Consider the following 15,682-nt stretch of genomic DNA (forward strand, 5'->3'; position numbering starts at 1 on the left):
AGTAAAAAAACAATAAATATAAAAAGAGTAAAATATATATATATACTTTAGGACTAGCAGTAAAGGGATCAATAACAATTTATAATTTACAGTTTGATGATTTAAAGTCTGGCACACAAAGTGTCGATAGGGGAGGGGGCGGCTGCTTCCAAATAGAGCACATTTCATTCATAATGTGGAAATCCAAGCCCATTTTGTATTCCTGGTCTGACTCCTGGGTTGTGCGAAATCCCAGAAATAAACCCTAGACAAAGCATATCTGTGAACTAAGGTGTAGGTCTATTAGGTTATGTTGTGGTGATCCTCGGGTTGGGGGGTGGATGTTCATACTGGAGTGCAAAATTAAAACCAATGGAAGGTGGACAAGAAAAGTTCAAAGCCATCAGGTGCTCAGTTTAGGAAAAAAGAGAAAAGAAGAGGAGGAGAAACGAGCAAAAGATACAGGTAAGCAGATGTGTCATTGGATAATGGCAGGTCATGTGTCCTGAAACAATCAGAATCAGAATACTTTATTAATCCCTATGGAAATTATGTGGGTTACAGTTGGTCCAAGAAGAAATTCTAAAAATAGTAACAGTAACAGACTAAACTCCAAACAATACATTGTGTTACAGATTTTACACATTTGGGAAATAGCACTAATATATACAGATCACTCAGTTATAAATATCAAGAATTAACAGAGGTGATTATAAATAAATATCAACAAAATTGACAAGAATATTCCAGAGTAAAAAAGAGCGTGTGTAAAAAGGGTGTAACTATTGCAGCATTTACAGTGTATTAGATGGAGGAGTTGTACAGGGAGATGGCCACGGGCAGGAATGATTTCCTGTGTCATTCAGTGGTGCATTTGGTAATCTCAGTCTCTCACTGAACGTGCTCCTGTAACTAGCCAGTACTTCATGGAGTGGGTGGGAGGTATTATTCATGATTGTCCTTATCTTGGACAACATCTGCCTCTCAGACACCACCCTGACAGAGTCCAGCTCCATCCCCACAACATTACTGGCCTTGTGGATCAGTTTATTTAGTCTGTGGGCATCTGTGACCCTCAACCTGCTGTCCCAGCATGCAACAGCATAGAAGATAGCACTGACCACAACAGAGATACGACAAGATAACATTAATTAGTAGGGATAGTGAAAATGTCTGTTTACGTTTGTTAGCCACTTGGCTATAGTAAACAGTAGACACTGATGTAGCTTACTGAATCTTTTGGATTGTGTTCAGCACAATATTAAGGTGCATTAGTCATCGTCAGTTATTGATTTGTTCCAATAACAGTAAAATATGTTATTGTACAATCTTTAATATATTGAATGTGTGATTGAGGGGTGTGGGGTGGGGCGGGGTGGAGGGTGCGGGGGGCGGGGTGGGCGGGTGCCAGAGGGGGTGTTCCAGGGCACCAAACAGGCTAAGACCGCCACTGCCCATCAGTGTGGTGTTCAGTGAACATAGTAGCTTAGAATACCTTTAGGACTAAAGAGTTGATACTGAAATACAGGAAAAGCTTGACTCAAACCAAGCGTCATTTTGTATTGACTGTGGAGAGCTTGTGAGTTCCTCAGTGAGACTCCACTTTCTGCTGTTATAACATAATTCACATCAGTGTGGTAGGCATGCTGCTCTGTGGCAGAAAAAAATGGTGCTGCAAGCACTGGTGGAGAAAAAACCAGCGGTTGCTATCTGTCAACCCTAGAGAACATTGCCACCTCAGACCACAAAACATCATCAGGGGACTGCTCTCTTTCCAGTTAGGGACTTATTCTTCGTCTAAAACATGCACCTCTAGATTGTGACACCCTTTCTTTCCAAAAGCTATCTGTGTTCTGAACACTTGCATCCACCAATAAATAAATGTGCCGATAACTGACTCATGCTGCAACTTTTTTATTTCAATAAAGCTACAAAATGCAAGTGTAAAATGTCACATTAATAAAACACTAGGGTTGAGTTTTTGTTCACATTGGGTAACATAAGAAAAAGTCTGAATTTAAACATGGGAGCATAGTGTTTGAGGGGCTGTCAGAAGACACAAAAACATGTATGATGTTACACAATAGCTTAATTTTCCAGGAGACCTTCGGTTGAGACAGATGTAACCACAACAGTATTCAGTTCCTCTCAAACGAACTGCTTTTCAAAAATAACACTTGTACCGTGAGGGGATATGGCTCACTCAGACTATCCAGCCTCTGTCTAGTTTATGACTCATTTTTTAACTGAATTTTTCAATTTGCATTTGAATGTTCTTGAACCTCACTATGCAATTATCTACTGCTTAAACATACCTTTTTTTTATGTGTTCACCTTAGTTTCAAACTTGTGGACTGACTGTCTTTTGGTGTCATTGGTGCCCAAACCTCATAAACTTTTAAAGTTTTTTAAAGTCTGCATAGAGACATCGTCTGCAGGAAATCCTATCTACCACATTTCAAGCAAACGATATATTCTGATGTCATCCTCTTAAACCTATGTTTAATTTAACCACAAAGATAATATCATATCCTGTCTTCTTTAAAGCCTGCACAATCATAAAGCCTTCAGTATCTCTTTCACCAGCCTTCATCAGCTTGTATCCTGTTTTTATAAAAGTTCAGAAGGTAAGTCTTGTTTGCTCTATTTATACATATATATATATAATATTTTAGTGAGTTGACATGGCTCACTCAGTTAATCCAGCTTTAGTAGTTTTAACTGAGTGACTTTAATTAAGTCGCCCACTGCTTGCTAACACGCTTTTTAAAAAATTTTCATCTTACCTCAATTTAAAATTTAAAATCTTTTAGTATTTAGTACACTAATTTAGTAAAACAGTTTTAGCATTTACTTTTAATTCACTTCCGAGAGCCTTTGAAGTACCTCTAACATTGCTTCTGCACACAGCTTATATCCTGTTGTCATCCTTTAAACCAGGGGTGGGGGAACTCGAGGCCTTAATGGCCAGTGTCCTGCAGGTTTCAGATGTGTCCTTGATCCAACACAGCTGATTGTAATGGCTAAATTACTTCAACATGTCTTGAAGTTCTCCGACTTCTGGTAATGAACTAATCATTTGATTCAGGTGTGTTGATCCAGGGTGATATCTAAAACCTGCAGTACGCCGCCCTTGAGTAATATGTAATGCATGTTTATAGAGAGATCTTTTGTTTTCAGTGAGGGATGTTTTTTTTTTTCCCCCCAGAAATCTTTTATGTATTTTTTCATTGCCTCCCTACAGGTTTACATTTTGCCAGGAATGTCATTGCTAAAATAAAAGAAAAAAAAAAGAGCACAATTATTAATCTCACTGAGGAAAACACTAAATGGATTTAACCTCTATAATCTAGCATGAAAATACTGAAAATACCACAAAGCTAATAAACTTTGTTTTATGCAAGAACGCACTCTTGGCTGAAAACCTGAAGGTTGACATAGCTCACTTCCAGGTGCAAAGTTCCAGGAAGACAGCTCTCTGTTTTTCTTGCTTATTTTTTTATTATAGAAAACTGCATGTGGCACCATGGTGAAGTGGTTCACACATACTGGTGGTGGTCAGAGGGCCCGGTGGCGCCAGTGTCCGGCAGCCTCGCCTCTGTCAATGCGCCCCAGGGCAGCTGTGGCTACAATGTAGCTTGCCATCACCAGTGTGTGAATGGGTGAATGACTGAATGTAGTGTAAAGCGCTTTGGGGTCCTTAAGGACTTGAAAAAGCGCTATACAAATGCAGGCCATTTACCATTTGCCTGACATGCAAAACCTGCTCAGTATGTGCCTAGATAAATGGTAGTGCATCAGGAAGGTTATTTGCCATAAAAAAAAAACCTCTGCCATATCAAATATCACATATGCAGACCCACTTTTTGTGATGAATCTTTCAGAAATAAGGGAGCAGCTGAAAGTCAGATCTGTTTTACAGGGAACTTCAGTGGCACACAGTTTGGAGCCAGGTGGTCCGAGTTTGACGACAGAAAGAATTTTCACAAATGAGTGACTCATTAGCTCTAAGCCATTGCAACACAGCTGCACTTGCAACATTTACTTGAGGCACACTGTCAAGTTTAACGCAAGATTATCTGTCAAGATAAGAACCTTAACCTTCTTAAACCTCACTGGTTGCTAAATGTAAAAATGCACTTAGAGGTAACCATGCATAAGTCAACAAATATAGAAACTGTAACTAAGACATCAACTCTGATATTTCATGAGCGAAATCCAAAGTCACCAATGTTTGAAATCACTTAATAAATCTTGTAATGCAGTCCTGCTGAGCTCTAAACTGTTTTATATTTTCACATTCTATAAATTGACAAAAACAGGAAAAAAAATACTCCTGAAGAAACAAACAAACAAGTTCCTACATTGTAGGTTGAGTGAAATGCTTGATATGTCAAAGCAAGTTGAACTTGCAGCAGTGGCGAGTGTAAAATTTGTGCCAACAAAGCACTTTCACTTCTCCTTAGTTGTGGAGGATTTCTTTGCAAAAACAACTTTCTGCTTTTTAAAACCTGACAACTTACAGTTTTTTACTTTATGATGTGTAATCAATTTGTGTTTTCAAAGAGGATGCATTTTCTTCTAAGTTTTCTTGCAATGGAATATTTTTCATTTTTCCGCACAGTAGTCATGCTCTGTCTGTCTGGCTGACGCTTACAACTAGGTGGAGACACAGATTAAAAATATGTGTAAAAAATTTCCTGAAACAGTCATCAATTCCCACTTTAGCTATGTTTTCATCTGTCTAAAACTGAAAAAAAAAACAATCAGTTCCTGAAATTCTTACTTCTTCTTTCTGATCCTCTGTCATCTGGCTAAGGCAAGATGTGAAAAGGGATGTTTGGCAAACGTGTTTATGAGAACAGTACTCTCATCTCCCTTGGAAGGTTTTAGGTCTTCTGCTGGCTCGCCGTCCAATCCCAGATTCAGCCATGTCAACCACAGACAATATCTGGGTGAGTGGATATTTTTAAAATTTAGTTATTAATTTAAATTAGTTATTTAGTTGTTATGCATAATTGTTCATTAGGAAACACAAAGTGTTACCTGAACCTTATCCAAAAGCAAGTCTTTTTTTTTTTTAATTACCCAGACATTGAAAGACATTGATGAGTTCTGTATCTCTGTCTTCTCACAGGACTATGATTATTATGGAAATATGACAGAAGCTGTTGCAGCCCCGTGCTTAGAGGAAGACATCTATGGTTTTGCAGAAAAGTACTCCCCTGTAGTATACAGCCTGGTGTTCGTCTTGGCAGTTGTTGGCAACGTGCTGGTGCTGTGTGTGATCAGACGCTACAGAATCTCTCAGAGTAGTGGAGCTTGTGCCTTTTCCTTAACAGACACCTTCCTCCTTCACCTGGCCATTTCAGACCTTCTTCTGGCCTTCACTCTGCCCCTGTTTGCAGTGCAATGGGCTCACCACTGGATGTTCGGCTTGGCTGTTTGTAAGATCTCTGGTGCTCTCTTCTCCCTAAACCGGTACAGTGGCATCCTCTTCCTGGCCTGCATCAGCTTTGACAGATACCTGGCAATCGTTCATGCCATCAGCTCAAGTTGGAAACGAAGCACATGCCATGCTCAGTTTGCATGTGCCATCATCTGGGCAGTCTGTCTGGGCTTGAGTGGAATTGACATTTACTTTAAACAAGTGGTGATGATAGACCTTGTCGGTCAGCAGAGGGGGCCCGTGTGCCAGGTGTGGTTCACTGAAAACACTTTACAGTGGCAGGTGGGGCTGAAGTTTGTCAGTGTAGTGCTGGGCTTTGGGGTTCCCCTCCTAGTTATGCTCTACTGCTACATCCGGATCTTCAGGTCTCTGTGCAATGCCTCTCGCCGCCAAAAGCGCAAGTCTCTCCGCCTCATCATCTCCTTAGTGTCTGTATTTGTAATCTGTTGGGCTCCATACACCTGCTTCCAGCTGGCAGATAGTCTGCTAAGGCTGGGTGTGTTAAGTGCATCCTGTGAGCTTGGCTATGTGCTTGACGTTGGAACTCTGATCACTGAAAGTCTGGGGCTGTCACACTGTGCCCTCAATCCTCTGCTGTACGGCTTTGTAGGAGTGAAATTCAGGCGGGAGCTAGTCAGAATGTGTAAGGGGCTACTGGGACAGAGGAGCTGGCTGGCAATGGAAGGGTGGCGAGAGCGAAGGCTTAGAAAAGCCACGGGATCGTTCAGTTCTGCAGAGAGTGAAAACACCTCGTATTCTGTCATGGTGTGATTTTAGTCAGAGATACATAAAGAGAAAGGAAGATGAAAATATATTTTTGTGGTTTTGGGTGTGAAGCTTGTATAGTAAAGTGAGGTGAAAACTGAAATAAAATGTTCTCAAAAATATTTGCTACATGTTATTGGTGCTTTTTTGGAAGTGTGCAGTTTGTATTCTTTTGATTTCTTTTGTGTGTGACATGAGCCATGGAGTAAAACGATTGCAAAATGCTGATGTTGTCACAAAATATTTCTTGCTAACTTACTGTGAAAATTTTTGATTTCCACATTTCTAAAAAGCTTGATCAGCAGTATTGGGTAACGTTTACGTAAGTACTCAGAGTCAGATCTCATGTATTTATTCCCAGTAGATTGTAAATTTTTAAAAGATTTTAAATCTGTATATGTTATAATTTATGTTGTAACATGTATAAATCAATCATCCTATTTGTGTCCTTTAAAATGTTTTGTGCTGCAAAAGATGAAATGGCTATAGTGCTTCTTAAATTTTCTATGTATCATTGAAACGCAACCTTTATTTTGACCGATACTGAATATTTTTGTATTAAATGTTTTAAAGAAAATGATTATTCAGTTGTCTTTTATGTATTTTTTCATTGCCTCCCTACAGGTTTACATTTTGCCAGGAATGTCATTGCTAAAAAAAAGAAAAAAAAAAGAGCACAATTATTAATCTCACTGAGGAAAACACTAAATGGATTTAACCTCTATAATCTAGCATGAAAATACTGAAAATACCACAAAGCTGATAAACTTTGTTTTGTGCAAGAACGCACTCTTGGCTGGAAACCTGAAGGTTGACATAGCTCACTTCCAGGTGCAAAGTTCCAGGAAGACAGCTCTCTGTTTTTCTTGTTTATTTTTTTATTATAGAAAACTGCATGTGGCACCATGGTGAAGTGGTTCACACATTTGCCTGACATGCAAAACCTGCTCAGTATGTGCCTAGATAAATGGTAGTGCATCAGGAAGGTTATTTGCCATAAAAAAAACTCTGCCATATCACATATGCAGACCCACTTTTTGTGATGAGTCTTTCAGAAATAAGGGAGCAGCTGAAAGTCAGATCTGTTTTACAGGGAACTTCAGTGGCACACAGTTTGGAGCCAGGTGGTCCGAGTTTGACGACAGAAAGAATTTTCACAAATGAGTGACTCATTAGCTCTAAGCCATTGCAACACAGCTGCACTTGCAACATTTACTTGAGGCACACTGTCAAGTTTAACGCAAGATTATCTGTCAAGATTAGAACCTTAACCTTCTTAAACCTCACTGGTTGCTAAATGTAAAAATGCACTTAGAGGTAACCGTGCATAAGTCAACAAATATAGAAACTGTAACTAAGACATCAATTCTGATATTTCATGAGCGAAATCCAAAGAGCCGTTATTAGACCCAACATTTGTTTTTATAAGAAGCAAAAGTACCAAAAGGTTTGGAAGCTCATTATGTTTGATAACATCATTAATTAAAAAACCTATTTATGTCAAAAGTATTCATGTAGTTGAGGTTTAAATGTGGACAGATCTGACCTTAAAGTAGCTTACTGCAATGAAAATACTTTGAAGTAAATAAAAATTGGACAAAAAAACAAAAACATTAGAATCTACTTGAGAATTACACATTTCAAAGTCAGCAAACTTTATAGTGGTATTTAGTATACTGTCTTTATGTCTATTATTTGAAGTTAATTTAAATACTTAAAAAATAAGAGCTGAGTTGTGAGACCTGCTTGTTTCTACGAAGACAGGTGGGCTCATATTACATTACATTGATCAACTGAAATGAAACACAACACATGAGTGCTACATTAAGTTTAACTGTATGTTTACAATAGATGTCAGACATGTCAGACAATGTCTAATGTAAAATAATACAATAGAAAAAACACATGTAAAGTCTGATTACATGTAAGAGGATTGCCCTCTGGTGGAATCTGATTAAAAGACAGTGTAGATTAAAATAATTTGCCTGGAGATTCAATAATATAAACAGTGGTGATTATAGAGTCTTATGGAGACCTAAAAAAAAATCACAGCACGTCCTTTCATCACCTTTACATTACTGTGTAAAATTCTTGAGCCTTTGCTTCCAAGGAGTCAGATTTTGGACATGTTTACTCATTTTTCATTTTTCCGTACAGTCCTTGTACCTGTGTCATGGTCTCCTGGTCCTTCTCCAGGTGCAATGCAATGATTTGGCAATCTCTGTTGGGCTCACTATGGTGAGCAGGCTACTACTGAAGAGGTGATTTCAGATTTACCTGCGCTTTCTCTTTTCACATGCCCACTGCTGTCAACAGAAAGAGTTGTTTACGAGGGTGAAGTCAGGAATCAGCTGTTTCGATAGAATTTGGAAACAGAGTTTCAGAGGAGACAGACCCACCAAGAGAAGATCACTCACCTGCCCCACTGACAAAAGCCTGACGTATGCTAAATTACACAAGAACTGGACTGAAAATCAGTGGCAATAGGTCATATTGAGTAGGGAATCCAAATTTTAAAACTGTGGTTCAAATTACCATAAAGTAGCACAGTCCAGCTTTCAGGTAAGATGAAGCACATTTACTATCATATCACTCAGATTTGTTTTTCAAAATCAATGCCTTTTGAAATTTCCAATGTGAAAGCCTTCAAAAGTCTTCAGGTCTTTGAGTGTGGAAGAACTGCAATATTTACTGACTTTTATAAAGTATTTTAAACTTCTGTTAAAATACTTTATAAATGTTTTATTTGCAGCAAGGTAAGTCTTTTTGCAGTCTTTTTGTATCCGTTTGGATTCCTATGCGTGCACATTTACTGGAAACAGTTGCCCTGAACACTTCTGATTTTATAGAACCTTTGATAATTACTTCACAAAGAATAAATAGAAAACCTGTGAGACTGTTTTATAGATTATGAATGCCTATATTCTACCTAATCCTGCCTCACAGTGCCATCATCAACACATTCTGTTGGGTTTATCAAGAACTCACTTGTGTCATAGGACACACAATGTGATGTCAAAATTATAAAAATTGCATATGGTTGTAGGGATGAGCAATTAATGTCCCATGGGGCTACATGAGAAAATGGGGCTGCTATGAAGAGCTGCTTGAGTAAGCTGAACTCTGTTCTGCGCATTATTAAGTTTATCCTTTATAAGTTTATTCGTGTGGCCTTGCACAGCAGTTATGTAACACTTGGGGAAAATCAATTGCTGAGCCCTGTTGGCACTGCAGAAGTTACATTTTTACGTTTATATTTTACAGGCAATTATTGTATTTCTTGGATTATAAGGCGCACTTAAAATCCTTTAATTTTCTCGAAAATGACAGCGCACCTTATAATCTGGTGCGCCTTATATGAATTAATTCTGGTTAACGTGTTATCCGTGGATATCTGCATTTTAGCATTCCTCTTTCAGATGCTGCCTTTAGTAGTCACCACAGCAGAACATTTCCCTCCAGCTCACCCTGTCCTCTGCATCCTCCTCCGTCACACCAGGCCTCTGCATGTCCTTCTCACTACATCTATGAACCCCACATTTCTCTTTTCCTCCTGCCTGACAGCTCCATATTCACCATTGTTTGTCTAATACATCCACTGTCCTCCCCTTTTGTGGACCTTAGTTTGCCCACTGGTGTGCAGTCATGTTGGAACAGGAAGGGGCCATCTCCAAATTATTCCCAGAAGGTTGGGAGCAGGAAATTGTCAAAATGTCTTTGGATGCTGAATTATTAAGATTTCCTTTCACTCGACTTAAGTGGCTGAGCCCTGAAAAACAGCTCCACACCATAATCCTCCCTTTACCTAACTTTACACTTGGCACAACACAATCAGACAAGTACCACTGTCCTGGCAACCGCCAAATACATCCATTGGATTGCCAGGTGGAGAAGCGTGATTTATGATTCCAGAAAAGACATCCCCACTGCTCTAGAGTCCAGCGGTGGTGTGCTTTACTGTACTTTGCGTTCACTTTGCCTATGCTGAGTGTGTGAAGAGTTTTTTAAAAAAAATTAATTATAAGAATTTTGTAGCAAGAAAAATCTAAGGGTGTTTTTTTTAAGAAGTTTTCTAGGAAAAAGGGTGTAGCCATGGGTAGGATCAACATCCTCAGGAAATCCTGTTATTTTCAAAAGCAGTCTGGATGTTTACATATTAACAAATCCAACTTAATACACTTGGATTACCACATAAGACAGATGGAGACATGTAGCATTCCTATTCAAACGATCACTTTCAGTCAGAAATCTCTGTAACTGTAACATTAAATTCTGTACCAATGACTTCCTGACTATGTTGTTTTCTGCTGACTCTGAGTTTGGTATTTATATTTCTTAATTTCTTGTTTTAGTATGTTAGGTCCATGTCCTCTTTCCATGTCACTGACATCTATCTTTGTGTGGACCTCCGCTCTTTTCTACAGTGTCTTTTTTCATGCCACTCTTCCATAAAAGCCAGATTTGTAGAGTGCATGAACAGAGTGCTCCCGCCATGAATAATTGTCCTGTGAACAGATTCTCCCACTGCTCAGGTGGATCTCTGCAGCTCCTCCACAGTCACCATGCTTCTTGACTTGTTCTCTTCGCCCTCCTGGCTGCCAAATTAGGTTGACAACCATGTGTCGGCAGGTTTGGAGATGTGTCACACTCTTCTTCAGATTAATAAAACAGTACTCAGTAAAATTTGGGATATGTTTCCATAACCTAACTCTGTTTTAAACTTTTCCACAACTTCATCTCTGTCCTGTCTGGTGCTTTCCTTGATCTTCACGATGCTGTTTGTTCACCAGTGATCTCTAACAAACCTCTGAGGGCTTCAAAGAGCAGCTGTACTTAAGCTGACATTAAAGTTCACACAAGTGGACTCTTATTTACTAATTACATGACTTCTGAAGGCAATTGGTAGCACTGGATTTTATTAAGGGATATCGGAATAAAGGGGGTATAAATAGTTTTTTAAGAAGCTGCTTACTCACCATTTCTTCTGCTTTCCATGTTTTCCTTGCTTGTTTGTTTGTTTCTCACTTTGAAACTCACTAGAATTGTACAAACTCTGTTTTTGCCTTGTATGCTGTATTTACATTGACATGTCTGCACAGGATTCAATTTATCGCTGTTTACCTTTACTTCAGCTCCTACATTGGTCTTTGACTGTGAACTTAATGTAATTAGGTTTACTTAAACAGCATCTTGCACCCCACTTGAAAAGGGATTGAGTGGAGTCAGGATTCTGCTTCAGTTTTAGGTTTGTCAGTCCTGACCCGCCTCCCCATCTCACAATTTTACAATATCAACAGCTCCCTCTAGTGTTAGCGGCTCTTATTGTAGTGCTTTGTCAGTTTTGTGCCCCTCAGTTTGCCAGGTACAGGTTGTTAGAAAGAAGCAACACTGAAGTGGGTTAACAATAAAGACATAGGTCTCAGAGACTGAGCCTGTATAGAGCCCTCTCTTTTTTCAGATTATCTTTAGTGTTTTTAGTTGAAGCTGTTGCAGCAAGATCTTTTCAGTGAAGCAGTGAAGTTGTTTTTGACTTTAAGTTAAGTTTGATTAAGATTAAGTTTGACTGTGCTCCAGTATTTCCGGTTGAATCCAGATCCTTGGCTGAACATGCAGAACAGGGTCATTGTATTTAATGGGACGATAGCAACATCCTCTGAGCATTAAGACACTCATAGGAAGACGAGGGGATAGCACAATATTTTATCTATAAAAATTAATTTAGTCTTTAAGATTGAAAGTAAAATCCTCGTCTAGGGGTCCTTTTGAAAGTATTATAAAATCAAGGCTATAGCCTCGTGTGGGAGAAAACCTGTTTTGGTTTTGTTTGGTTTTTTGTTTTCAAAAACAGCCTGGATGTCTAAACGGGAACAAACTTAACTTAGTTAACCTGGTTCGACACATAACTGGATGAATATAGCATTCCTACTCAAGGAACGGCTTTCAGTCAGTCAGAATTCTCTGTAAAAGCACCTGAAGCATGAAGTTTTTAACTGCTGTTCAAGTTAACTACTTAACTTGAACATTAAAAATTCTTCTGCAGCCCCCACCTCCTCCTTTGTTTTACTTCATCAATTTCTACTATGGATTTTGAGTTATGTTTTTCATTATGTTCATCTGTAGATATTGTCAAAGGTTTGTGTTTTATGCTTGTGTTTTCTTTTCTTGGTAAATTTAACATTATTTTCACCACAAAGATGATGACAAATCATTTTTCTGCCAACTCATGTCATCTTACCTCTATTACAACACTTTCCAGAAATCAGAAATATTATAACCTGCCAACAAATGCAGGTGTGAGCCCGAAATAGACAAAATTATTTTTGTCCTATCACGTTCAACTACTGATGCACTAGGAAGTACAGAAAACAACAAAATAAACGGTGCTTATTGCAGATTATCTCTAATACAAGCATACTTTGTATGTGTGGATGTTAATGTTTTTCTCTTCATGTCCATTTACATGCTATTTATTACAGCCATCCTCAGATAACAAGGGAGTTGCAAGTTTCTATGTTTGCTTGAGGCTCCCTGTCAAGCTTAATGGAAGAGTAATTGCCAAAAACCACTGATTGCTAAAATGTAAAAACACACAGCTGGGAAATAATGAACAGAAAGTTTTGGAAACACCGGGTTAATCTTGTGTTTAATAACTGCATTATTTTTATCTAAAACATTGATGTAGTGCCATGGTCCTTGGTCTTTGACCCAGTGTTTCGAGTTTGTTTTTCTTTGTCCTTAGTTAAGAGTAGTCTTATTTAAGATTTCCTGTGTTTTCCCAGGCTAATTCCTCTCTCCTTTTTTATTTCATGTGTTTTTAAGCTCTCGGATTTCCTCAGTACTTGGTTGGTTTTACTTCTGTCTCCCATGCTCTGCTCTAGTCCTGCTGCCAAACAACTGCATATTACATAAAGAAAACAAAGGATAACACAATGGAGAGCTGAAACTAAAATAAAATAAAGCTTCACTTTCTGTTTTGGACCTTGTTAGAAATTCCAGAATTTTGTGTCACTATGGCAATTTCTGACATAAAATAATGAATTACATGAATGACAAATAACAAATATTAATAATTGGCAATGAAGTGGCAATTTTGAGAAGAAGTTAAAGTGGTTATAACTCTTTCTGTGCCTGAGGGGCTTTAAGCTACCAATCTGCAAATGGGGTGTGTCTGTGTTAGGGGTTTCCTATGGGGAGATTTCAGCGAACTGGCTTCACTTTCTCATATACAGCTTCTGAGGCACTGATGTATTTTTGTTTGTTCTGTTTTTGTCTCCACAGTATATGGACATGGCACAGCTGCATGTGGATACTGGCAGAATCTTAAAGGAGTCGGATGACTATTTGGAATATGGCAGGAACAACACCCGTGATTATGATTACGATGCAGCAAATACAGTGAATAACACTACAGTGTTTACAGTGTTTAACAGCACAGTGGATAATGTTCCTGTGGAAAGAGGCAGTGAGGCAGTGTGGGTCCCTGCTCTGTATGCTGTAGTGTTTTTTGTTGGAATCCTGGGAAATATTATTCTCCTGAGAGTTCTGGTTCAAAAAAGGAGACAGTGGAGCCTATCGGACACCTTTATTCTCCACCTGAGTTTTATGGACATCCTCCTCCTGTTAATGCTGCCCTTCTGGGCTGCACAGACAACTCAGCTTTGTGACTGGTTCTTTGGCACTTTCAGCCATATGTTTGGGGTTGTTTTCAAGGTAAAGACCAGATGTTATGTGAAACAGAGACTGAAAGTGAAAACAAGACATTTTCAGTGAAGCTGTGAGAAAGCTGAACAGAGTCATTGTATTCAACAGTATGATAGTGACATCCACTGAGTATGAACAGAGTCATTGTACTCAATAGACAGTGAGTATTTAACATTTTCAAAGAGAACACGCTTAGAACAGCAGTTTAGAGTAGGACAGAAGTGAAAGGGAAGAAATGAAGTGTAATTTTTATAGATGTTAGAGGTTTGTGTCTTACACTAAAAGTTCTCCCTGTCTTCTTCTAGCTCAACTACTACTGTGGGATCTTTCTGCTGGTTTGCATCAGTCTTCAAAACTACCTCTCTGTCATCCGTGACATCCAGTTATATTCCCACGGGAGGCACTGGTTAGTTCACATCAGCTGCCTGTCAGTCTGGCTTATCTCTGTCCTCCTCACTGCACCTGACTGGATTTTCCTGGTGGGTAAAAATAATTACACAGAAGTTAATACTTGTGTTAATATCTACCCTCAATCTGGAACTGACTGGCAGTTGTGGTCACGCCTGCTCCACCACATATTTGGCTTGGTGCTACCTGGACTCATGTTGATGATCTTTTGCTCACATATGCTACGGCGGCAGTGCAGCTGTAATGGCCTCCCAATCCCGAGAAATGTCACCATCATCCTGTCTCTGGTGGTCGTATTCTGTCTGTGTTGGATGCCGTACAACTTCATACTTGTTTTGGACACTCTCCAGAACAGACTTCGGGATCCTGCTAACGATTCACAGGAAGGTTCTGAAAGTTTATTAAAAACCTTTCTCATGGTCACCTCTGCGTTAGGCTGCCTTCACGCCAGCCTGAGGCCTCTGCTGTATCTCGGCCTGTGTGGAAACTTCAGGCAACACTTACTGGCCATGCTGAGATGTAGTAAAACTGAACCAAAAGGCTCACTCTGGGATCTTGGTGTAGGCCAGAGACAGCAGCCTGATCACGGTCAGGATCAACAGGAAGAGCTGGAACGGATGATGGCTGTAGAGAATCTGTTAGCTTGTTGAAGATGAACAGACATAAATACCCTCTTGTGACTCAGATGTGAGCAAAATATTGTTACACTCCTGACTATGGATTGACAATTAATGAATTAACACTTTAATGGCCACACCAAGAAAAACCATTGAAACTGTTTTTCTTTGTATTTTTTATTCCTTTGACCAAGAATAACAATAATTCAAACTGAATTTAAATAGACGCCTCTCCCAAATGGTTACCTCTAATCAACATAATCGATGTAACACATACTCACCCTATCTATGTTTTCATCTTCTTTTACTTTTCCTTTCAGCTGGGTCGCCAGAGCAGATTATCTGCTTTCATTTTCACCTATCCTCAGCATCCATCACTGTCACACCAACCCTCTTCATCGTCTTTTTCACTATATCCGTAAATCTCTTCTGTGGATTGCTCCTGATTGGCATCTCCACATTCAGCATCCTTTGTCCACTATATCTCCAATCTCTCCTCTGCATATGTCCAAAGCATGTCAGCCATGTCTCTCTAACTTTGTCTACAAACTGTTGAACCTGGGCCATCCCTCTGATGTACTCATTTCTAGTCTTGTTCACTCGAATGAAAATAGGAACATCTCCAGCTCCTTTCCTTTAGTCAGTGCTGCGGAGTAGCCTTCAGACTGAAAGTAAAATCACCATAAAGGAACATTTTGACTTATTTAATTGTTAATTTGTTATTTTAATTTTATTTTTGCTTTTAAGATTTTTGCTTAAAATG

The 15,682-nt window shown here is 39.1% G+C and overlaps 2 protein-coding genes across 2 annotated transcripts; both read left to right on the forward strand.

Annotated features, from left to right (window-relative positions):
- The first annotated feature begins 4,813 nt into the window (after positions 1-4,813).
- cxcr3.2 (chemokine (C-X-C motif) receptor 3, tandem duplicate 2) lies at positions 4,814-6,713 on the forward strand. The gene is made up of 2 exons (XM_080897064.1): positions 4,814-4,934; positions 5,117-6,713. The coding sequence occupies exons 1-2, from the start codon at positions 4,911-4,913 to the stop codon at positions 6,197-6,199; spliced, it is 1,107 nt and encodes a 368-aa protein (XP_080753190.1). The 5' UTR covers positions 4,814-4,910; the 3' UTR covers positions 6,200-6,713.
- Positions 6,714-13,474: 6,761 nt separating this feature from the next.
- LOC308406033 (C-X-C chemokine receptor type 3-like) lies at positions 13,475-14,952 on the forward strand (the record flags this gene model as incomplete). Its single annotated transcript, XM_080896839.1, has 2 exons — positions 13,475-13,903; positions 14,200-14,952. The coding sequence occupies 2 exons, from the start codon at positions 13,475-13,477 to the stop codon at positions 14,950-14,952; spliced, it is 1,182 nt and encodes a 393-aa protein (XP_080752965.1).
- Positions 14,953-15,682: the final 730 nt, after the last annotated feature.

The sequence above is a fragment of the Rhamphochromis sp. 'chilingali' genome (genome assembly GCF_963969265.1).
Source record: "Rhamphochromis sp. 'chilingali' genome assembly, chromosome: 11".
NCBI classification, from domain to species: domain Eukaryota; kingdom Metazoa; phylum Chordata; class Actinopteri; order Cichliformes; family Cichlidae; genus Rhamphochromis; species Rhamphochromis sp. 'chilingali'.

What these genes read in the sequence shown, in the direction of transcription:
- cxcr3.2 (XM_080897064.1), top strand. Translation starts at nt 4,911, where the DNA reads ATGTCAACCACAGACAATATCTGG. An exon ending in CAACCACAGACAATATCTGG is followed by an intron (nt 4,935 to 5,116) that starts GTGAGTGGATAT and finishes GTCTTCTCACAG; the next exon opens with GACTATGATTATTATGGAAA.